We start from the raw sequence: 24690 nt of genomic DNA, 5'->3' as shown, positions 1-24690 counted from the left end.
CATCCTTTCTTCCGTGACATCCATGCATTGCTTGATAGATTGCTTTTTGTTTCTTCAGTTTTCATTTCTCTTTTTAAGGAACTCATCAGCTCCAACTAAATACAACTTTCATAATTTTCCTCTTGATCTCATTATATATATTTCAATTGTGTATTTATTTTGTAATTAGATCCTGATTCATTATCTTTATAAGATCAAAAATCCTTCAGTGTGCTATGTTTATACTGGTCAGTGACTTTTGTATTCGATCCACATTCATTCTTGATTTTCTCTTTTTCTAAGCAGACCCGCTTCTTAAATAACCCGCTTTCATTTCACATACCAAAAGAGGAAAAACCTCACTCTTGCACACAAGACATTTAGTTTAAATACCACTAGGTTTCTGTTGGTGCATATGCCACTAGCTTTCAATAGACATCCACACATATTATATTAAAATTTCTCTATCTTTTCCCACATCATTAGTGGATATTCCAGCAAAGTATACTGATTCACATATGTACTCTATTTTCCAACCTTTTATGTATATCTTCCTATATACAGGCAGTCCTCCTTTAGCAACCACAATTGGGACTGGCAACTTCATCACTGAGCAAAGCAGTTGTAAATGGGAAATCACGTGACCACATTTCCTTTTCCTCATTCCCAGCTCATCCCCTGAGCACTGGAGTAACCAGCTTGAAACTGACAAGATTAATCAGTTTCACACCTGCCTGGATAATGAACAAGAAGGGAATTAATCTTTCTATTTACATTTATTGGAGAAGAAGGGATTACAAGAGAGTAAGCAGGCCTATACGGGATAATACACATTACAAGCAATACACTGGGTCTAGTGGCCAGGAACAGACAACACAAACAGCCTGGGGTATTCCCCATTATGAGCATCCTTGTCTTTCTATTTCATGTTGAGCCATTCACAAAGCATTTATCTTATTCCCCTACATGCCTTGTTTCTTTCATAAACTGCTCATCTGACACTCAGCAATCAGTCTTCAATTCCATATTTCCGCAAGTCTCCACATCCTTTTTCGAAATCAACCAAAAATTTATTTTATTCATACATTTATCTTACTCTTAACCTTTTGATGGAGTCCAGACAAGAAGCATGGCAATGAATACTAACTCTGTTATTATTACAAAGCTAGAATTGTAAGAATCTTGCAAGTTGAAAGTATCTTTCCCATCCCTCATTTTTACTCTCCCCAAACAAGGGAGGGTACTTTTTGAGATGCTATTTCAACTCCTCATTCATCCTTGAGTTTGATTTTTCAGACGAGAGTCTGATTACCGTTCCCTCTATTGAGGAGAAAAATCTGATCTATTCACTACTTGCCTGGCATAAGCTGCATTGTACTTGCCAATTTTTGTTCATTGTCGCTGTCATAGTCTATCAATCAAATATGTTGAAATACCTTCCCAGAGGCACCAAATGAATCCCCTTGTTGATGTTGATGTTGATTTTCAATTCATTGGCAACAGAACCAAAGGAAGTGTCAGTGATGATGAAGCCAAGAAAATCTTTGTCATAATGGGCTTTTTTTAAAGTTTTGCCTTTAGCAACTGATTCAAGGATATTGACTGCAAATTCTGGCATACCGTAATGCAAAATAAGCATTGAAATTTCTCTGGCTTGGTCAGAATCCAGCTTCCAGTATTCCACAGATTTCCAGAAGGTGGCAGCCAAGTCAAGTAAGGTGGCTGATCTTTTTCTATTTCGAGTTCATAATTGAAATTATAAAATATGTTTTCCCTAAACTGAACAGCTGTGATGCTAAGATATGTCTCCATTGGAAAGATTCTGTTTTTACAGCTGCTGTTACCGTATCATTTTATATATGAAAATTCAGGAGAGCATAATTTTTGTCGAAACAGCCTCCATAAATTTTAAAATTCTGGCAACTGTCCTGACTTATTTACTTTTCGTGGCATCACATTGTACTTAGATATTTATTTTGATAATTGTGCAATGATAATAAAATGATAAATTTTATTTTATTACAGTAATGTACAATTAACAAAAAAGAAATTCCTGAAATGCAAAACAGTATGTATAAGAAACTTCCCAAAGCAAAGAAACTAAAATAGAAAACAAAATTATATATATATATATATATGTATGTATGTATGTGTGTGTGTGTGTGTATATATATATATATATATATATATATATATATATATATATATATATATATATATATATATAATTTTCTTAAGTTTTCACGGGTATATATATATATAGCTTTGTTTGGTATTTTCCCACGTCATTGTAATTGTACTTTTAAAGTTGTAGCACGTTTTGGCAGAATCTCATCTGCCATCATCAGGCTTCAGAAGCCTGATGATGGCAGATGAGATTCTGCCGAAACGTTGATACAACGTTTAAAGCACAACTATAATGACATGGGAAAATACCCAAACAAAGCTGAATGCCATACACACACACACACACACACACACACACACACACACCTACATGTAAGATAGTCCTCAACCTACAACCACAATTAAGCCAAAAATTTCCATTGCTAAGCAAGTAGTTAAGTCAGTTTTGCCCCATTTTACTTGCCACAGTTGTTAAGTAACTCACTGCCGTTGTTAAGTTAGTAACATGGTTCTTAAATGAATCTGGCTTTTCCCTTGATTTTACTTGGCAGAAGGTTGCCAAAAGTGATCACCTTACCCTGGGACACTGCAACCGTCATAAATATGAGTCAGTTGCCAAGTGTCTAAATTTTGATCACATGACCCTGGGGATTCCTGCAACAGTTGTAAGTGTAAAAAATGATCATATCACTTTTTCCAATACTGTTGTAATTTCAAGCAGTCACTAAACACATGGTTGTAAGTTGAGGAATACACAGACATCTTAGTAAGTCTATAACGGTGATTCAATTAATATAAAATATTTTTTGCTCATACAGGTTCCTATTGACCAGTATTACTACTGTCTTGATAAAGAGTCCGTTTAAAAGCTGAAAGTAAAAAATGTCTGCAATCCAGGATTTTAAATCTAGCAAAGCAAGTCTATCTTCTTGGCTCTGCTCCAAACTTGAGAAATTCAAATTCTTTACAAAGAAATATTGATACATTTTTTGATTTGCAAAATCATTACAATAATAGTTTTAGTATCAGCCCAAAAGGAGAGTAATGCAAAACAAATCTAAATTATATCTGATAAAATGTGAATAGCATTTTTATGAGTCATGTGTTTGAATATAGCAGAATGGGTTTATTGCTTCCCATGGTGGACTTCTGACCCTGGGAGAAGGGAGAAAAAAAAAAATTCAGGGATTTTGATAAAAACATGATGCTAAAGAGACTGCAAGTAGACTGGGTTTAATTACTCCTGCATGCAGTAGGCACACCTTCTTGTAATGATTCTTTATGTTATGTCAACTAGAACCCTCTGTGCTTGAAATAATTCTCATTAATTAATTTCCATCTCCACATGTACTCAGGGGTGGCATACAAATATTTTTACTACCAGTTCTGTGGGCGTGGCTAGGTAGGTGTGGCAATGTGACTAGGTGGGCGTGGCTTTTTTGCAGCAGCAGCCCTCCCCCCGCACACTCCTTTTTTTTTTTGCCTCCTGGGCCTCAGGGAAGTCTGCTAGGTGAAGCAGTAAGACAGTGAGAAGGATCCCGGCACAGCTGATGTCGGGAAGAAAAAAAAAGAAATATGCAAAAGGACCGACTGGGCGGAGAGGGGTGGGGCTAGCCAGGAGCATGATTTGCCGGGTCTCTGAACTTTGCATAATCTAACAACCGGTTCTATAAAACCAGTCCGAACTGGTAGAATCCCACCCCTGCATATACCCATGTAAATATTGCCCGTTTTTAGGATAACCCTGGAAAAATAGTTGTAGGCCTGTGATCTACCAATTAAATTAGAAACTTTGTCCTTTAAAATTACCGTGACCATACAGGACAGGACAGTCCTTTGCTTCAGAAAGCTGTCCTTTAGATTTATCTAATTTAATTATTTTCTTGATTTTTCTCTTGGTTTTTTTCTTTATAACGCAAAGTTATAAACATAAACAAATTTTATCTTGATAAAACTCAGATTGGCCCCTCTTTTTAGATTTATCTTTTTTTTTTTCAAGAAAATATGGTCATAATAGTAAAATCTAATTTGTTGCCTGAAAAATCTTTTGAAGGATACTTACACATTAAAATTCTTTGATGTCTAGACAGTAGCTAGAGAAATTTAAAATTAATCAAAATTGAATTCATGTGCTGAAGTTGAGTGCAAATCAAATCATATATTCTTTGACCTTAAATGCAAATTATTGTCATGCATTCCAAATTATTCAGTGCAGCTTTTTGGCATGCTGGACAGTGGTGGGATTCAAAAATTTTTACTACCGGTTCTGTGGCCATGGCAGAGAAGGGATACTTTAAAATCTCCATTCCCTCCCCGACTCCTGGGGGAAGGTTACTGCAAAATCCCATTCCCTCCCCATCCCACTAACCAGCTTTTCAGCTCCGTTCTCCTGTGCAGGGCAACAAAAGAAGACCCAGCTGATCAGCTGGGACGCGGGAGGCAGAGAATAGATGGGGGCAGGGCCAGTCAGAGGTGGTATTCATCAGTTCTCCGAATTACTCAAAATTTCCGCTACCAGTTCTCCAGAACTGGTCAGAACCTGCTGAATACAACCTCGGATGCTGGAATAGTGCCATTCTCTTAATATAGCCCAGAGGTCTCCAAACTTGGCAACTTTAAGACTTGTGGACTTCAACTCAGCTATGCTGGCTGAGGAATTCTGGGAGTTGGTCCACAAGTCTCAAAGTTACCAAGTTTGGAGATACCTGATATAGCCCATCATTTCTAGAAAAGACTGCATGAATCTCAGAGCACTTGAATCACCAAAGGTCCATGTGAATGTTTTACATAAATTGAGAAAAAATGTGAATAATTGCACTTTGAATTGTTATAATGCAATTACAATGACAGAATTTCTAAAAGAATAAACTGGTTCCACATCATGAGAAACAAAAGATTCCACATCATGAAAAATTTTCATATTGTCCTTTAAGGTGCTTGAGTTCAACACTCGTAGGTATAAAGAAGCACATATTAGATGGGAGACTACCAGGAAAAAGGGAAACATCCAAGTTCTCAGTGAGTGCTACAAATTTCTTCCCAATTCAGGTTGCAGTTTATGTATCACCATAAATAGCCTTTGATCTTAATCTCCACTTGGTTTCTTCTCATGATTGTGAGCAAAACACTATTAATGTTAAACATGTCAAGCTCTACATTTGAGCTGGCTTGATGAGGAACTTGTGAGACCTTTTCTATAGAGATGAATGATCAGAAAAGGTAATTTCTGTTGCTTCCATAAAATAAAAAATGATTTTTTTAAAAAAAAGAAGAAAAAAACATATATTTAAATAAGGTTGTTTAGTAAGCATCCATTGGAATTTATTTATTGGAATTCACTTTTCAGGGATAGGATTTACTAATATGAAAATAGTGTAGAAAAAAAATTAATCCTCTCTCCTTTTTGTACTACTTTGTTATAGGGAAATTTGCCCACATTAAAGGTGGTGCAGTGGCTCAGTGGTTAAGACACTGGGCTTTTAGGCTGGAAAGCCTGCAGCCCAGGTTCAAGACCCGAATGCCACACAATGGGGTGAGTTCCCATTCCTAGTTCCTGCTCACTTAGCAGTTTGAAAGCATGGAAATGCGAGTAGATGAATAGGACCACTTTGGTAGGAAGGTAACAGCACTTTGTGATATCATTCTGGCCACATGACCATGGAAATGTCTTTGGACAATACTGGCTCCATGGCCTTGAAACGAAAATGAGCACCGCCCCCTGTAGTCAACAACAACTAGCAGAGTAAAATCCACAGCGACTCCTTTATCTTACCTTTGGCCACCTTAAAGGAAAAATAAAACCATTGTGAAATACTATTGCAAATCCCTGCGATAGTGTGAATTTTGGTTTTGAGATTCATACTTAAATCTACATTTCTTTTAGTTTTCATGTACATGTCTCTTTAATATAAAGATCAACATTTGTCTTCAAATATAGTCAAAACTTCCAGTCTAGTAACCTTCAAATATATGGGGACTGCAAGTCCCAGAATCCCCAGTCAACAGTGTCTTCACATCTGTAGGATATCTGGTGGGAGAGGCTCCCGAATCATAATTCCCAAATCAGCTTCATATCATCCTATGTCAGCCAATTGATGTGGAACTGAATAAGGACTTAGACAGCAGGGACAGACACATTGTGGCTGTCAATGTGATGAGAACAAGAGTAAGCATTTCTTGATGACTCGTGGAATTAACAGGGCAGCAATAACTGGGTGTCCTGCCTTGCTTGAGTGGAAGTAATTCTCATTAGCACAAAGTCACTGTTGGATATCCCACTATAATAATGTTCCCAGTTTTGAAACAAGCACTCTTGTCCTGTTACGAACAGAGGAAACACCTGTGTGTGATATGCAAACATGGGGAAAAAGTTATTATTCCTTGAGTTGAAAAATATAGATATATTGATTGATTGTACTTTTATACAGTATCTCCATACTCCATAAAGACTCCAGGTGGATCACTTCCTAAAACATAAAAACAGCAAAACATAAAATCATAATAAATTAATCAAGTGCTGATATAATACAAATAGGTGCGGTGCTGTCAGCTCACTCACCAGATCCCCTCTGATAATATTTGGTCTTCAGTAACTTCTGGGAGGCCACAATCAGGTTCTGGCCCAACTTCAAGAGGGAAGCCATTCCACAATATGGGACCACAACTCAGAAACATTGTTTGGGATCTCTTTCCCCTTTGTCATTCAAAAGTTACCAATATCAAAAGACATTGACACATATCTGCACTGAAATGTTAAATGCCTAAGTGTCAAGCTTTACAGCAGAAATTACAAACTCAGTTTCACTGAGGGCCGCATCAGGGTTGTGTTTGATCTTGGGGGGGGGGGCGGAGGGGGCGTTGTCAGCTCGACATCACTTGTGTCAGGGCGCCTATGGTGGCCTGAGCGCTCTGCCAGTGAAAACAGTCTCCTGAGCTCTGTTTTTGGCTGTGACTGCCTCCTGCAACCCTCTGCCAGTGAAGATGGAGCTTGGGAATGTCGCCCGCAGCCCTTGTGAGCTCCGTTTTCAGGTGCGATGGCCTCTTGTAACCATCTGCCAACAAAAAGAGAGCTTGGGAGTGCCGCCCATGGCCCTTGGGAGCTCCATTTTTGCAACCCTCTGCCAGCAAAAACGGAGCTTGGGACGGCCACATGCAGCTCCATTTTTGTTGGCAGAGACACTGCGGGCTGGGCCTTTGCTGTTTCCAGGCCAGCCCCACAGGCCAGATCTAAGCACCCCACAGGCCGGATCTGGCCCCCAGGCCTTGAGTTTGACAGCCCTTCTTTACAGGGTTTTACAGGTTTAAACTTCAATATTGAACTGAATTGGGAACAAGGGTAGGATACTAACGGTTCTGCCCGGCTCTATAGAACCGGTAGCTTTGAAGAGCAGCAGACACCGAACCAGTTCTGTGTCTGCTGCTGTTTTGGCCCACCCGCCTACCCGGGCTCTTACCTGTCCTTTATTTTCTGCTTTTTCAACCTCAGCTGCCCTGTGTGGCACAACTGAGGTTGGAAAAGCAGGAAAAAAGAGACTTTTCAAACACTGCGCACCCACGCGCAACACTTTTCAGCTGTCTGGGCAACACAGCTTATGATTTTTTACACGCGCAAAACATAATCACCAAACCGGTAGTTACACCTGATTGGGAACCTACAGTTCCTAAATTAGCAAATCAGGATAGTAACCATATTATATGACTGTGTTGATCCTGATTTTTCCAGGAACTGTGGCACTTGGACAAATTGCCATTTCCCCATAGTTTCAAAAACAGCCCTGGCCGTAGCCTTTACTTCAATAACTAGCAGCTGAAAGTGGATCTTTAAAAATCCCACTAATTCTTACTGTTTTTAATACCTGATTTCTTTATTTCATTAGAAACCTACCATTTGTCTTAGTGAAAAACATCATATTTTTAAAAATTGTAATTATTTCATCCTGAAGTTTATGATGTCACATTAAGAAATTAATGTCAACTGTAGAGGAATGCAATTTTTATGTAGTTCTCAGTAATATGGTGTCTTGATTAGAACATACTGGATACTGGTGCGTGAATTTGTGTTGATTTAACATTTTATGTTCTTTCTGGGAATGGGAGGGTCTTCAAAGATAATATAATCTTCTAGCATAATTCTCACTGAAGTTGTGTAATGCTATGAACTAAAGATTCAGAGTTTTTATTGGATTTAATCTTGTCCAGTTTGCTGGAAGAAAATGCTATTAATTCCCATGAGAATGAGCATAAGGAATCTTTCCCCACTCATAAGAATTGATTAAGCAATTGTTTCACATGATTTTTTAATTCATTCTTTGCAGTCTGATCTCATTAATGGATTTTAAAACATTTTACAATATGTAACTAGTTGTCCTTTGGATGAGTGTTCACACTTCTGTCAGACTTTTTATCTCATTTGGTTTCAATTATAAATAGCATGTGTTTTGTGTTGGCTCTACGAACTAATTGGAAACCATAGGGTGCATTTGCAAGGAAATCGGTTTGATTATTTATTTAGTTTTCATCCTTGCTTAGTCTATGAGAGATTCTTTGTAATGTGAAATGTACACTGTTTACAAGGTGAATCAGACATTGAGACAGGTTGCTCTACTCCACCTCTTTGTGTAGTTGGGATAGTGTATTGTAGCATTCTTAATGCTCTCTGCGCTCCGTTGTTTGCTTGCAGATGCTCATTATCCACTGAACATGTTACCTAGTTGGGTAATGAAATGCCTGCAAGCAAACAACCAAGCCATATTCTCTTCTGTGTCAGGATGCTGTGATGTATTGTCTCAAGATTAAGTACCTGACAGGCAGATTGCACAAAAATATCACACTGTTAGTATTGACTAGCGATCAGTATTAATTTATAAAGAGCAAGTCCTGCCAAACTAATTTTAATTATTGTTGATTGAATTTCTTAGTAGTTTGTTGTAATATTAATGCACCTTGGACAAAGCAAGCTGATTAATAAAGCCTAGGCTCTCCTCACCTTTCATTAATGAAAAAGAGGATTTGCTTATTAAATTTCAAATAACCGAAAATATATTGAAATAACATAATAAAATACAATAGTAAAATTCAGAATGATCCTAATATCATTCTAAATGCCGGTATCATAGGAAAACAGACCTACAATGTGATTGATGGTATTTGTATTATAGCTCTTAAACTTTCAGAAACAAGATGACCCTATAACTTGCCCTGATTCAATAACCCATGTCCTTATCGCTATCCAGGTCTGCCTCTGGAGATTTTCTGTAAGTTGCAGCTGTTTTTAAAAAGCAGCAGTTAGGCTTAAGGTGGGACATATCTACCAGTGTAAAATAGCACAAATTAAATTTGATATATGGATTGCCCGTAAGTTTCCAAGCCCAATCCAAATACTGCTCATTACTTTTAAAGTTCTACCTGGTATAGCCCTAGAATATATGAGGCAACGGTTCATCAGATTTTAGTCTACTCCTCTAGTCATCTACAAAAGTCATATTGACCACCTCTGCTCCACATTGTACACATTGGGTACAGACACATGACAGATCTTGTAATGGTATGTGGGAATGACCTTGGCAGACAGGAAGAAGAACCACAGTCTAGGTGGATGCTCATATAAGAAGCAGCTGGGCTCATGAAAGGGATCGGGGCATAGCAAACATCTCAGAAGGGACCCTTCCTAGGTTGTTGGGCTATAAAGATAAGGGGAGACAGATGTACTTGAAAGATTCTGTTAATATAAGCCTACAATACAAATGGAGTTCATGTGGGTCTTTCCTAATGTGCCTCAAAAGGCTGACACTTGCCTATGATAATCTCCACCTTGTGGAGCTTACTCTCATCAGAAAATTGTGCAAAACCCCACCTTGTTGACATTATATGGAGAGAAGCCTTGAAGGGACAGGAGGAAAAACTGCTACCAAGGGACAGTCAGATAAGTGAGGCTTGAGCCTGGGCCAAGAAATAAATAGAGAAAATATATAATATCAGACAAGCCCTTCCCTATCTCAGATAAAGATCAAGGAAAGGAGGGAGGAAGCACATTTAGACTTGCATGATCCTGTTACTCCAAAGTTTACAATAAAAGTAATGCCTGGCCTACATGGCATTGGTGTTTTAGTCTGGTCTACCTTGTAGACACATTTCAAACACAAGTTTATTTCAGCAAGACCTTGTCCCGAATTAAAAGATTAAGTGTATCTCTTTTTGCTTTTTGATTGGGAATGTACTGTTAGGCTGCTCTTTTTCTTTCTTGCCACTGTATTCAAGCCAGAATCCATTGAGATCAGTGCAGGTTATCTCGCTTCTGAGGCATTTGCTATGCCCCATTCCTTTCCCAAATAAATAACCAAAATCATAGTTGAAATCTAAGTTTATATTAGATCTAAGTTCATATAATACTAAAATATAATTTAGCAAGGCACCCAGATTTGTCCACTGTGTTTAACAGATTTTTTTATTCATTTATAAAAGAAAACTTTCAGCAGTATTTAGATTTGGAAAGACAGCTGATAGCTATTGGCTCTTATTTATCCTTTTCCCCAAGATTGTTGTACGTTCAGTAGTTTGAGGAAGGAGATAGGATAATTAAGTAAAGTGTATGCTGTTGTGACTTTTTAAAATAAATTTTCAACCATGGTTTATGAGGTTGCTTAGTTTATACATATACAACACATATATGCATATTCATTTCTAAATTATGTATTTTCTGATTAAAGCTGATTAAACACAGTTCAGCACTTTGTCTTTCCAGATATATCTCATACAATCAAGTGTATGTTCTTTTATCCATCTTAGCTTCGTGATGCTGATATGATGGTCGTGGGCAGTACCAAACCTAAAGAGATCTCAGTGGCTTTGAAAAATCCTGATATCACTACGGTGGATTGTTCACAAGGCACTTTTGGGGGTGAGTTTCGGTGGAGATGTGAAGTACATTAAATGGGTGCTAAAGCTTAAAACTTGCAGGAATTAATTTCTTAATGACAAAAAAGGATGCTCTTATATCTTGACATTTAAAATAAAGGGCAGAAAGATTAATCTTCCTTTGACTGATACTGATAAATCCTATGAACAGTCCTAATTTAGCATTACTTCAGGAGGCCTTCACTTTACTGGCATCCCTGACTAATTATTCTTGCTGGCTGTTGCATAGAGCCATTAGTGCCTATGTTTCTTCTGTCTCTCTTTTTTTTCTTTCTCTCTCTGGGCATTAATTGATGTGTTGAACTCTGAGCCTCCAGGATAATAGTTGATAGATTTTCCATTTTTCAGTGTCATAATATATAGCCAGTTTGGTATACAAGTTAAGGTGCTGACCTAGAAACCAGGGGATTGTGAGTTCTAGGCCTCCCTAAGATATGAAAGCCAGCAGGGTGACTTTGGGCCAGTCACTCTCTCTCAGCCCAACCCAACTCACAGGATGGTTGTTGTGTAGAAAATAGGCGGGAAGCGTATTAGATATGTTTGCTACCTTGTATATAAAAAAGGCAGGACAAAATTAGAACAGTAGGTATAATAATAATGACCTGCACTGTCACATATTGTTGAGCCACTGTATGATGGAGAAACTTAATTCATGGGAAAAGACCTGGAGAAAAATTTGGAACTTTGTTACTATATATGTTGACAGCAGCAAGACTATTGTATTCACAAAAGTGGAAGGACACTTTCATTCCTGCCATGGACGAATGGTTGAAGAAGTTGATGGAGGTGGCTGAAATGGCAAATTGACTATTTTGATTAAAGAAAAGAATATAATTTTATTTCCACATGGAGACCGCTTCTGAACTTTGTGCTTGTAGTGGAAAAGAATGAAATTTTGATTTTGGGTTTTACCAATTAGATTGCTAGATCTTTATAGAAATGGCTTGTTTATATTATTAGGAAAAAAACCACAAAGTTGTGATTTGATGTTAACGCCTTATTTTACTGCAACAGAAAGAGTCAGAAGTCAAATGTTTCTGTTTCTTTTTCTCTCTACTCTTCTTCACTTCTCTTCCCCCTCTTCCTCCCACCGTTCTCCTATTTACTTTTGTATTTTGTATCTAATTTTATCTTAATAAAAATGTTAAATGGGAAGAGAAACTTAATTCAGAGCACAGTATCTTTCCATGGAACAGCATAGCTTGCAAGTGTAAAGGAATGAGATGCTACAGATAAAGTCTCCTCATGCCTTCAGACACAATATTTTTCAATGGACTCCATTCATACTGTCAGCTAGAAGAATGCTCCACTCTGTTACTCCTGGCATCAAATCGGCCGCTCCAGTTTCCAATCAGGGTAAATTCTGAAACTCAACTACATGTTATCTCTCAACTGATAAAAACAGTTATACGAAGCCAAATCAAATAATCTGAAGAAGCACAGAAGTTTAAGCAAAGGGGAGAAAAGAATCAAATTTGGCTTCTTTTGTTTCTTATTGTTCTGGCTGAGATCCTAGCATGGTTTCATTGTGACAGTCATTGATTTATGGCTAGGGTAGACACAGTTTTAACTTCCAGCAAAACATTCTCCACTTCTAATCTAAATTGACATTTTCCAGAAGATTGATCTTGAAGAACAAAGTGTGAACACAGTGAAAGCTGTTTGATCCCCCCGCCCCCCTTTCTTGAGTGTTTAGTGTTCAAGCTATAATCTTCTTCATGGCTCCTTTATGACTTTGTTGTCAAAACTTAAACGAATTGTGATCCAATGATATTTAAGTTGCATTGCAAGTTATACAGAATTAAAAACAACAACAGATGAAGCTAGGGGCTTCTATGGTTGTGCATGGTTTTGAATTCAAAGGTTTAAAAAAGATGCTTGGAGCATGCAAGGATACTCAAGGAAGCATCTTTCTAGTTTCTTCTAAATATGAAGTTGTGTCATTTTTTTTTCAATATTAAATTTGCCAGTTTTCAATTAAATTTCATGACAACAAGTTTCACTGAATCACAACTTCATATTTCCAAACTTGAAGAGGCCTGGGAAGATGTAACAGTGGGATGGTGGCCAGAAGTGAAGTGAAACAGATAAGTATGTTTCTTCTTGCATATTCCCGGCTTAAGGAGGGAGACAGGAAAAAGCTATATACTTGCATTTATGTCTTTCCACCATTTAAAAAAAATGTATATGGATATTTTATTTCCATAATTGTAAATACAACTTGAAGATCCTGAGGCAGAACAAAGAGGACTTCTGACCACTTCAGTTTATACTAGTTTATATGATCCATTGTGGCTTAATTAAATTGAGCTATCAGTAGGACAAAGCAGGCAGGAAAGCTGACTCAGAACCATTCTACATACAACTGGTTGCCAACTTACAACAGTTTGTTTAGTGACCATTTGAAGTTACAACAGCACTGGAAAAAGTAACATGACCATTTTTCACACTTACAACTATTGTCCCATCCCCATAATCATGTGATCAACATTCAGGTGCTTGGCAACTGACTCATATTTAGGATGGTTGCAGTGTCCCAGGGTCTTAAAATGCAGGTAGTCTTCGACTTATAATCACAATTGACCCCAAAATTTCTGTTGCTAAGTGAGACAGTTATTAAGTGAGTTTTTCTATCCTTTCATATCTTTTTTGTGACCTGACAAGCAAAATCAATACTATCTGTTACTATTTTAACAATTGCAGCAATTCACTTAAAAACTGTGGCAAGAAAGGTCGTAAAATGGGGCAAAACTCCCTTAAACAATTGTCTCACTTAGCAACAGGAATTTTGGGCTCAGTTGTGTTCGAGGAGTACCTGTATCTTACACATTTCTTTACTTGCAGTACAAGCAAAATACATAAGAATAAAAATGAGCACAATTATTTATCTGGACAGTTTTTGTGTTTTAACAATATTTTGTTTATATTTACAAAACATATTTCATTTACATCAGCCCCATGAAATAGTTTGCAAGCTGAGAAATGCAAGTTTATCCCCCAGCAATTTAGTCATTTATGCCTGGATAAATGAAGCTTGGCCTTGCTATACACATTTAATTCCTGTTGCATGCAGCTGAATTGGTCTTTGGAGATAGTAGATTTTATATTAGGCAAAGGTGAACTGCATGATATTTTGCATTTTCCTCTGTCACGATACAGGTGTACCTGAAGGTTGACTAGCTGACTTCATTAGTTACAAAGCAGTTCGCGTGTGTTTGTGTGTATATACACACACACACACTGTCAGCTGGTGCTCCATTCAAAATCCAAGAAAGAAACACTAAGACTCTGTTAATTAGAGAAAAGATATATTTTACTGGAAATCAAGTGGTAGCATCAAAGGAATTCTGAATCTGAGAAAATGAGCACATAAATCACACATACAAAGGGATGGCAACGTTCCCACCCACAATAGTTCAAACTGTCCATCCAATTAAAATTTGTATGTAATGTCATGTGGGCAGCTTCAGGTGGTGATGAGGCATCTGTCCGCTGGCCTTGGCCTATTTTGATAAAGAGCTGCAGAAGAATAAACAAGAAACTCCCCCCCCACACACACCTTATACAGTTTATTCTCTCCTGGCTCCAGTTTGCTTCCCATAACTATTTCACCCCTCCTTCCCCGTTACTTATGACAGCTGAAAGATGCAAAGCAAAGAAATCTTGAAGACACACACACACACACACACACACACATTCCATATGTGTGGCAAGCAAATAGTTCAATGTATCATCTACGTATTTTACAGGTAAACTAGATAGTGCTCAGCTATTGAATTACTACATGGCAAAAAGAAAGGAAAATATATCTGCGCTATGGCATATTTTAAATTATTTAATGACAACACTGGAAATAATTCCTTTATCCAAAAATATTTGTCCCCCTGATGAAAGTTGCACTATTTATCCTTTTTGTAAGGAGGCTTCCAAGCAACACCGTAACTTTTTTTTTAAACTTGCTGGGGACAGTCCAACCCGATGACAGACAGGAGTTATAATCCAATTGAGTTTTAATCCAACAGATTTGGAAAAGGCTGGGGAGATTATTGGGTTACTCTTCCAAGTAAAAGTCTTGCTGGTAGTGATGAGAATTTGGATGAGGCCGATGGATGAGAGGATTTCTTTTCCTTCAGAGACCCTCTAAAAACTTCCAATTTAATTGTAACTGTTAAGGTGGCAGGAGGGAAAAATTGTAAAAGCACAGAAAGTACTCATATTACAGGAATGGTATTTAGTGCAGCTGTGCAAAGCATTCAGAAAAAGCGTGTCACACAATATGTCACTGCAGTCCTTCAGAACATGTTAGCAACAGTTGTACCGTTTCTGTTTTTATTAGTGCTTTTAGTAGCAGGAGAAGCCAGGTACCGATAGTCCTTGATTTATGAAGCCTGGAATTCCTGTTGTAAATCATGATGGCCATAAGCTATTAAGCAAAAGCCATAATTATCAATAGATGCAAGTGTATTCCTATGGACATTATTACCGCAAACTGACAGAAAAGATCAGAGACCAGCAAAAAAGCATTATAAATTGTAGTTTCATGATCAGGGGGCCCTACAACCAGCCGTAAAGTTGAGCCAATTGCCAAGCCACCCAGAATGCAGCCATGTGACTGTGGAGATATGGGCAGCTATCAAAACTCCAAAACTGGGCCTTAAGTAGCCCCCCCCTTTTTTTGAGGGGGAGTTCCATCATAACTTTGAATGGTTGCTAAGCAATCAATTGTTAAGTGAGGGCTACCTATACTGGGGAGGTGATTCTGAAGTGCTGACAGAAGGCATAATTTGCTTCTAAGTCTATAAGCATCTCCTGATTCTTCCCAATCATCTCTGCAGGATTAAATTATGCAAATCTTTATGACAAACTTTATGTGAGTTTGTCAGCACCTAACGGTTTATTGTCACTGTTAGGTGGCTGAAAAAAACTTGTCAGCCAAGTTAGTGTAAGAGAAATCATCACTGCTTTGTGATAATATATGCAATCAATTGGCACTCCTACCCCCCCCAAATTCTTTACTTTTGCAATAATTATATGTTCAGGATATACAGTATTTTTCACCCCACTTTTGTCTATTTCTCTTTGTATCTATTTATTTACATGTTCATGTGTTTCTATGCTTTCTATATTGCATATGGCACCTTTGTTCAGCAGTAATTTAGCTAATGGTGTCAATTATCTTCTTGCAGCTTTTTTCCCCCAAAGATCTTCCCACAAGAAGAGGCTGCTGGATTCATGGGTGCAATTGTTTTTCATTTTCAGGACAGAACACTTTTCGTGGACATCCAACAAGAGGCAATGATTGCAATCTAGGTGAGGCTGTAGAACATCTGGCATTGGCAATATGCATGCAGGTTAGTAGGTCCCGTGGTGACGTTTTATGTAACAGGAACAAAACAAAAGATGTAGTGCAGGTTCACAGTTCAAGAATTCAACCAGCATGGAAGGAAAAAGAAAGAAAGGTATTCAAACTCAGGTTAGGATTACAAATACTAATGAAATATTCATGGTCTGAATTTGTCTGGGTACCAGTGAAAATTTATGCACATGTGCGATTTTTTTTACAACATTCTTTTTGCATCTTTACCCCCAGACACAGTACCAGCTTACAATGGTATTAAGATGCCTTTTTCTTTGTGCTGAGTCTTAACACTATGCACTGAGGAATAGTAATAACATGAAACAAGGAGGGGAAAAAATGATATATAGATTGAAAACATGGCAAAGTGCCTCAAATTTCAAAGTGATTATAAAAGTCAGCAGGCAAGTGGAACAGACTTGGAGAGCACAAGTGAGTCCTTCTTGCTTCAGGCTTCCTCCCCAATAAAATACCTTTCATATCCTCCAGTTGCGAAGAAAAAAAAATACTCTCTGGAAGTATGAATCTCAAAAAGTGAGATTGACACTATATTTTGCAACTGTACTAAAGCAAAGTATTTTTTATCTCTTTTCTTCTTGAAAGAACTTGGTAAAACTCAGTGAGCTACAGATAGCAGCCCAGCAGTCTAAGGAATGGAATCTAAGTTGCTTGAGTCTACAGCCCATTTCACCTGTTCCCAGGTAGGAACCGCATAGCAAATTATTTTCCAGCAGGGTCCTGTATATTAAAGCAAAACATTTGCTAAAACGTGAGTATAATTTTCTTGTCTTGTTCAATTTATTCTAATTTCTCTAAGGATTGCTGGTTCATTCTGCTGAAATAAAACTCTAAGGCAGAAAAGATGGCATTAGTCAAGTCATTAGTAACCTTCAGTTTTTAATCTGGCAAAATTGTATTTTTTGTAAACGTGGACTGGCCAGCACCTATCCCACCCTGAGTGATCTTTAAAAAGTTGCAGAATTGAGCCTGGTTATTGTTTTAATTGGAATCACTAGGAAATCCTAGGACTACAGATTAGATTGGGAAATTAGAAGAAGAGCTGAATAGCAAACTGCTTCCATACTGTTGCAAAGAAAACTATAGAGACATTTCATAAAGTCACCAGGAGTCAAGCCCAACTTGAGGGAGATTTTGCTTTTATGAATGAGAACTGCATGTTTGTGATAATTTCCAGCCAAACTGTTTTGCTCCATCGTAAACAGGAAGCCCTTGTGGCTGGAAAATGAAAAATGATTGAGGATGACTTAGTCAAGCAGAGTTGGGCTGAAGAGTAGGATATTTGAAAATAGAGAAGCTCCAACAAGTCTGGAGTATGCCTGAAGCTTTGACTAGATTTCTACTTTCCAAGTTTGCCTAATTTCTGGACAGATTGAAAGGAATAATCCCCTGGTCTGCATTGATAAAGAGATAAACAGGCTTATCAGCTGCCTGGTGTATATGTGTGTATGTGTGTGAGAGAGAAAGAATCTCAATCTGGGAAAGTCCAATTTCAGGATGACGTCTCTCTTTGGTTCTTCTTGTCTCAAGATTCAGGCTGTGGTGCAGGATCTTCATGGTTGAATGGAGAAAGTTCAGGAAAAGAGTACATGGTCTACATGCAATAGGTCCCAAGTTTAGTCTTCACAATTCCTGCCTGAAACTTTAGAAGCATACTGCCAGTGTCAGTCACATGACATGGAACAGTAAGGTGAAGGCAGCTCCCTATCTTCCTATGTCTAAATCTTGATTGGCCAGGGAAACATTAGCAACCATCTAGCATACTTTCTCATACATCATGTGACTGGGGGCTCATTTTGCATTGATCTTCACTCACCCTTAGAACAGGAGAGTACAGTGAGAAAGTTGCATATTAAAATTTGGCATTTTAGGTTAGACGAATGCCAGTGGTAATATGAATAGAGGAGCCCATTTCACACAGAGCACTTTGGCAAGTATAATAAGAGAAGACAGAAGAGTACAATTAATATGTGATTTGCTTAAACAAAGAGGACATTTTCTTCTTTAGCAATTACATCTATGTATGATTGTATCACATGATATGACAACATTAAAATCTTTATTATTCTCTAGAGGAATTGAATATGATCAAGGCTGGAGGGAATCTAGCATAATTTTCCTTAGTGGGAAATTTCATATGGGAATGTTTGAGAATTTCTTCAGGCAGTTGGCTTAGTTTTGTTTTTTTAATACAGAATCCTAATACTCTTGGAAATAACTACATTATCTCTCTTTTTTTAAATCCATTTTCTCTAGCATAAAAGTTCCCTATAAGTACATTCATTTCCAGATGATTATAGAGGTCTTGAAATTGCTTGTGATTTAATAAATGTATTATCAAAAATGGAAAGCATAACCAATTTTAGAACATAAATCAGAAATGTATTTGTGTGTGCGTAATACTGGTGATCAGATCTTTATTTGCTTATTTACCTACTTGCTAAAATTTATTTGCAATCCTCAAATCAATATTTGCGCTTGGAAGGGTGGTTGGGATCATTGACTATATTTAGCTTGAAGAAAAGAACATTTCAGGGAGACAAAATAACTTTCTTCAAGTATTTGAAGGCTGTCAGTAAAAGATAGAGCAAATTTGATCCATGATTCCAAAGGGAAAAGATAAGGAACAATTAAGATTAAACTTCAGGGAAAGTTTTTTTGGTTGGACATCAAAAAGATTTTCTTAATGATAAAATCTGCCCAGTAATCAAAGAAACTGCCTTGGTGGGTGTTTGATTCACTTTGGCTTGGCTTTTAATGTGTGGCTGAGTCATCTTCTCTTGGCATGTCTGTAGTAGTAGATCCCTGCACTGGGCTGGTGGTTCCATTATATATTTTTCTAAATGTCTCAGAGAAACCAAACTTACACGTAAAGGAAGTCCACTGAAAACCTTCCATCTTGATTAGCCAGCAGTGATATGTTGAGAGAGAAGAGGCAAATGACACACCTATGTAGGCATTCAGAATGTAGGCAGCTTCAGAATTCAGTTCAGCCACAGGAAAGGTCTTCTTTAGCAACTCAATATATTGTTTCTTCAACATTCTCAGAGCACACAGAGCTTCCCCCAGGATCATTTCCACAAAGATAAAATGAAGGTTGAAGATTATTTGAAAGACCTACATATCCTAAAATGTAAGTTCTTTGTGGCCAATTGTATATCCGTTCATGTATACATACCTTTTTTTTTCATTTGTTTTCTTTTGCAGTGATATTGAAATTTCCAGGGGACAGGCTCCAAAACCTATCCATATTCTTGCCAAAGAGATAGGATTGCTCACAGAAGAAATTGAAATCTATGGCCAAACCAAAGCCAAAGTACGTCTTTCTCTGCTGGAAAGGCTGAAAGATCAGCCAGATGGAAAATATGTACTGGTTGCTGGGTAAGAAATAATTTAATGAAAATACAAACATTTACAACTTTTTTCTTCCCTCTTTCTCTTGCATTATTTAACGTATGTGAATTATCCTGAACAGCCTTGCATTTCATTCATTGAGAAGAACATTTGTCATCATTCATATTTATTATTTATTTGTGTGTCTGCCTTTTGTTTAGTAGCTTAAGAAGGCAAACATACTGTGGAGCTCCACTTTCCATTTTTCCTCACACCAAAACCCCTGGCCTAAATCAACTACTGAATTTAGGTCAATGAGGAAAGACTAGAACCCGAGTCTCCCTGAAGCTAGTCCAACACTTTCACTACCATGCAATGCTTCAAAGCACTTATTAAATTTGCTACTTACAATTTAACTGTAAGTTCTCGGAGGAGCAATTCTGGAAGGGAAAGCCAAAGTTACCTCTCCCTAAGACAACAGTAATTACGGATTACTCTGATTGCTCTCATCAGCTCTCCCAAAGCAGGAGCTTAGGTCATGGCATGAGGACCTGGTTTGTCTCTTTTACAGATCAAGCCATACAACATTACTTAAGAAATAAAGAACCTACATGAATGGATGTTCATGTAAATAGGGACGCAGGGGCTAAGTGGCTAAGATGCTGAGCTTGTCGATCAGAAAGGCTGGTGGTTCGAATCCCTAGCACCGCGTAATGGAGTGAGCTCCTGTTACTTGTCCCAGATTCTGCCAACCTAGCAGTTCGAAAGCATGTAAAAATGCAAGTAGAAAAATAGGGACCACTTTGGTGGGAAGGTAGCAGCATTCCAGGTACCTTCGGCATTTAGTCATGCTGGCCATATGACCACAGAGATGTCTTCGGACAGCTCTGGCTCTTCAGCTTTGTAACAGAGATGAGCACTCTCCACTAGAGCCGGAAACGACTAGCACATATATGCAAGGGGAACCTTTATCTTTACCTTACATTCAGTTATCAATGGGTTCTTTGCGCTATTTATTAACTTAGAGCTTACTTTGGTTCCAGTCATCCAGGTAACTAGCAACACATGCTACATAGCTCTGCTTTGAGAATTATCCATGCCAGAGTTGCATCTTTTATTGTTCTCCTTTGTTTTCAACTATATCCCGTCCTGTCCTGTCTCACTGCTTTGATTACGAAGCAGTTTACACGGCTTTATATTTATATTATTATTTATGTGTTATATTTGCTGCCTATCTTGCAATGAGCTACTGAGCTATGTGTGTGTGTTTGTCTCCAGATGAGATAGGTAGCACATAAATCCAATAAATATATAAATATGCTTAATTTTTCAATACATTCTATCTTTAAATTTCTAGTAGATGCTACTTATTCCATGAATGCTGCCTTTAGCAAATAAGGAAGCTGTCAGCAATTTTTGCCATGTCACACTTAATTTTTTTCAGATGTGATAGGCTACCTGACCAGGGCTGCATAAACCCAGATAAACAGGTAGATGGCACCAAAGTGTGTATGTTTTCATTTTAGAATATTGCAGAATCTTTCAAAATTCACATATAGTTTTTTATAATCAATCAATCATAATTACAATCCTAAGTCATTGCAGCCATTAAGTTGGTGATCATGTAACCATGCCTGATTTTGCAGCCTTTTTCGTGGCAGTCGTTAGATAAATGCAGAGGTCGTAAAATAAACACAGCAGTCATTAAGTGAATCCATTTTATGCCATGGCATCTTTTTTTTTTTTTGCCAGAAACTGTTAGTCAATGCTGGAAATCAGAAAAAAAATCAAAAATTGAAATTACATGATGTAAAAGTGAGCTGGTTGCCGAGAATCCAAAATGCAATCATATGATTGTAAGGAGCAGGTATTAGAACTTCAAAATTAGGTCATAAGTACCTTTTTAGGGGTCCATCCATAACTTCAAACAGCCACTAAGCGATCGGTCATTAAGTGAGGACTACCTGTATGCTTCTTTTTTTTCTTTCATGTTCTCTTTAAGCTGTCCTCTTTGGTTCAGAATGCAAGTATAAAATGCTACATTTACATAATGTTCCTTTTCCAACATCAAGAGATCGTCAGATAGTTAAAATGTGCTGAGAGATAGGAACTGAAAAAAAAAATCTCTGACCAGGCTCCTGTGACTTGGTTCCCTTGGCCCTATTGTGAAATTCAGACTATCAGAAAACGTTGATTTTTCTGAGCTCACAAAATTATTACAAACATGTTTGTTTGTTTGTTTTTTGTTAAATAACGATAGACAAAATATTCAGTTTTTAAAAGGTAAATAAAAAATTATTTCTGATTGCATCTTTCACCCAAAGCAAAATGTAGCCTACCACGGACAGCTGGACCTTTTTGCAAAGTTTCTGCAGTTCAGGGAAATATGTTTCTAATTAGAGGTGGATTTCTAGCTTGAGTCTTTTGGAGGTCATGCAATAGGAGTTACCGCTTTTGGCTCACTTCTGCCTGAATGCTTGTATATCCCTGGGAATGAAAATGTAATCCGCAATGTCACATACCTTAAATAAACTACTTATTTCACTGCATTTGCTAAAGTACCACAGATTTAAACAGTTAAATGTAGCATATCTTGGCAAGCGTTTTCTGTTAGAAATGGAGTGGGAATGATGTGAATGAAAATGTAATTTAGTTTTGTTTGGTTTTTAACTTGAATTTTCTCTGGCTGATAAAAGAGATGCCCCAGATGAATTACTTGGGTAGTTTTGAAATCTCTCTGCAGAAATGCACTGATTGCAATGCAAATTTATGGTGGTCAGTGTTTTTACTGCTAAATGGAAACAAATCCTCTATGTGGGAATTACGGGACCGGATCTTTAACGTATCTAAACAATGGCATCTTAGAGAAAGCAGGTCTAATTCTGTTAAATAAGCACTGCTAATTTCCATAAGTGTTTTGTCAGGTAGGAAAACAACTTTTCCTTTCTACACACATCCCCCTCAATTTTGGTTCACCAAAAGACTCTTAGTCATGCACTCACTTTTATCACTTTACTCTCTGCATCATATAAGTACTTTTTAAAGTGTTATATTTCCTCCAATTTTTTTTAAACGTTCAGTCTCAGCCTTAAATTTCCTGTTATAAGTTTATAAAAATCGTAGATAGGTGGCTATTTGTACATTGCCTTTAAAACAAGAGAAACCTGCAAGCATACATTGTTTTGTTGCAGTTTGCTTTATTGTGCTTCGCTTTCACCAGCAAAATGTTGCAATTCACTGGAGGTCGGGTAATGATTAGCATATTTTAGCAATAAAGTATTTTTTTTAATTAAGACATGTACATTGAGGGATTTTTTTGAGCTAATGCTATTGCACAGTTAGTAAGCTACAGTTCACTGTATAAACATATCTTTATATTCACTGGGAAACCAAAGCATTTGTGTGACTCATTTTACTGTGATATTTGCTTTACTGTGGTAGTCTGAAACTGAACACAGTGTTTCTGAGATATGCCTGTATTGTACTCATTTTTATTACTTTGTAGTAATTAAGGATATGTTGAAAAACTATAATCTTCATGACATTATAGACCATATGATGGTCTATAATTATAGACCATGTGTTTACTTATTTCTTTCTACTCTTAATTCTCTTTATGTGTCTTTCATATATTGTGATTTATATCCTTTTCTAAAACAATTAATAAAATAATATTTAAAAAGAATCATAATCTCAAAATTACTGGGAGTAAATGATAGATTGATTGATTGATAGCTAGATAGGTATAAAAATAGACGTGGGTATGAGTGAAATTTAATTGAAACACTGACTGTGAATAATGACTTCAATGTGTCTCAGCATGCAACAGAAGAATAAACACATTTTTAACATTTTGATTAATATTAGCTAATAAAAATAAAATATCTGGAATATTTTCAATATATTTTTTAAATATAAAATATCATTTTTAGCCAAGACGGATTAAATTCTGACCATATTTTAGTGTGTGACAAAATTGATAAAATAATTTACATGATGCAGTTCCATTTTAATTCTTATTTGGAAATTAATTAGTTAGATTTTTGGAATAGACAAAAAAATCTAGTTCAAACTTAGGTTTGATTTTGAAAAGAATCTACCTTGCTTCAGAGATTAATTCATTACACTCTATAAGCTTGTATCTGAATATTTGTATATATCTTTGAATTCACTGAACTCACAAAAGATGTAAATTGTGTTTAACAGAAGAAATTTGGGGAGGCGAACTGAATATAGTCAGTTATGCTATGCTGTATATCAGGGGTCCCCAACCGCCAGTCCCCGGACCACTACCGGTCCGTGGATCATTTTGGACTGGGCTGCCTACTTTGCTTGGGCACCATCTTGTTTCGAAGTCTGCCCTCAGCAGCACCAGTCGGCGGCCTGAGGGAGAAAGGAACGCAGGGTGGGGAGAAAGCTCGCCCCAGCGGCTCCGCCACGAAGCACCTCTTTCCGCCTGGGGAAAGGGAGCGAGAGCGAAAGCAAGAGAGAGGCGTGTGAGCTGAAAGCTGGAGTGGGGTGGAATGAAGGGGCTCAGATCCAGACCCCTCGCGGGAGCCCCCAAAAGCAGCCCTGCACTTGTCTGGGGTGCCAGAGGGGCACTGGGGCCATGGCTCGGAGGTGGCGGTGGAGCTGTCAGCCGGGGGAGGATGAGGGTACACGACAAAAGGCGCCGGGCGAAGGCAGTCGCCACCCGAAACAACCGGGAGAGGAGAAGAGAAGAGAGCGAAAGAGTCGAGAATCCTAAAACACACAGGGCAGAATGTTGCTTTAGCCAAGCTACACAGTGAATATCTACTAAAAGTTTGACTGGTTTAATATGGATTTATTCCCAGGTAATTGAAAGTCTTATTTCAGCTGGAAGAATTCTAGACAATGCTCTGCTTGCCAAGGGGTTGCAGCAAAATGGGGCGAGAGAGATCCAGAAAGAAGTGGGCTCTCCAGGTATTTGGAATGAATCCCCG

At 37.7% G+C, this 24690-nt stretch overlaps 1 protein-coding gene across 1 annotated transcript in view; it reads left to right on the top strand.

Annotated features, from left to right (window-relative positions):
• The window catches only part of MTHFD1L (methylenetetrahydrofolate dehydrogenase (NADP+ dependent) 1 like), a 122509-nt gene that overhangs the window by 11565 nt on the left and 86254 nt on the right, over positions 1–24690 (top strand). Inside the window, exons 8-11 of the mRNA XM_026705657.2 lie at positions 10891–11002; positions 16279–16370; positions 16979–17076; positions 19601–19774. Of these exons, the coding sequence (XP_026561442.2) occupies positions 10891–11002; positions 16279–16370; positions 16979–17076; positions 19601–19774 (476 nt within the window). The remainder of the gene's footprint in view (positions 1–10890; positions 11003–16278; positions 16371–16978; positions 17077–19600; positions 19775–24690) is intronic.

The sequence above is a fragment of the Pseudonaja textilis genome, chromosome 1 (genome assembly GCF_049901715.1).
Source record: "Pseudonaja textilis isolate UNSWEBS1 chromosome 1, rPseTex1.2, whole genome shotgun sequence".
Lineage (NCBI taxonomy): Eukaryota > Metazoa > Chordata > Lepidosauria > Squamata > Elapidae > Pseudonaja > Pseudonaja textilis.
Note: the sequence above shows the minus strand (reverse complement) of the source record. Positions and strands in the feature narration are given on the sequence as shown.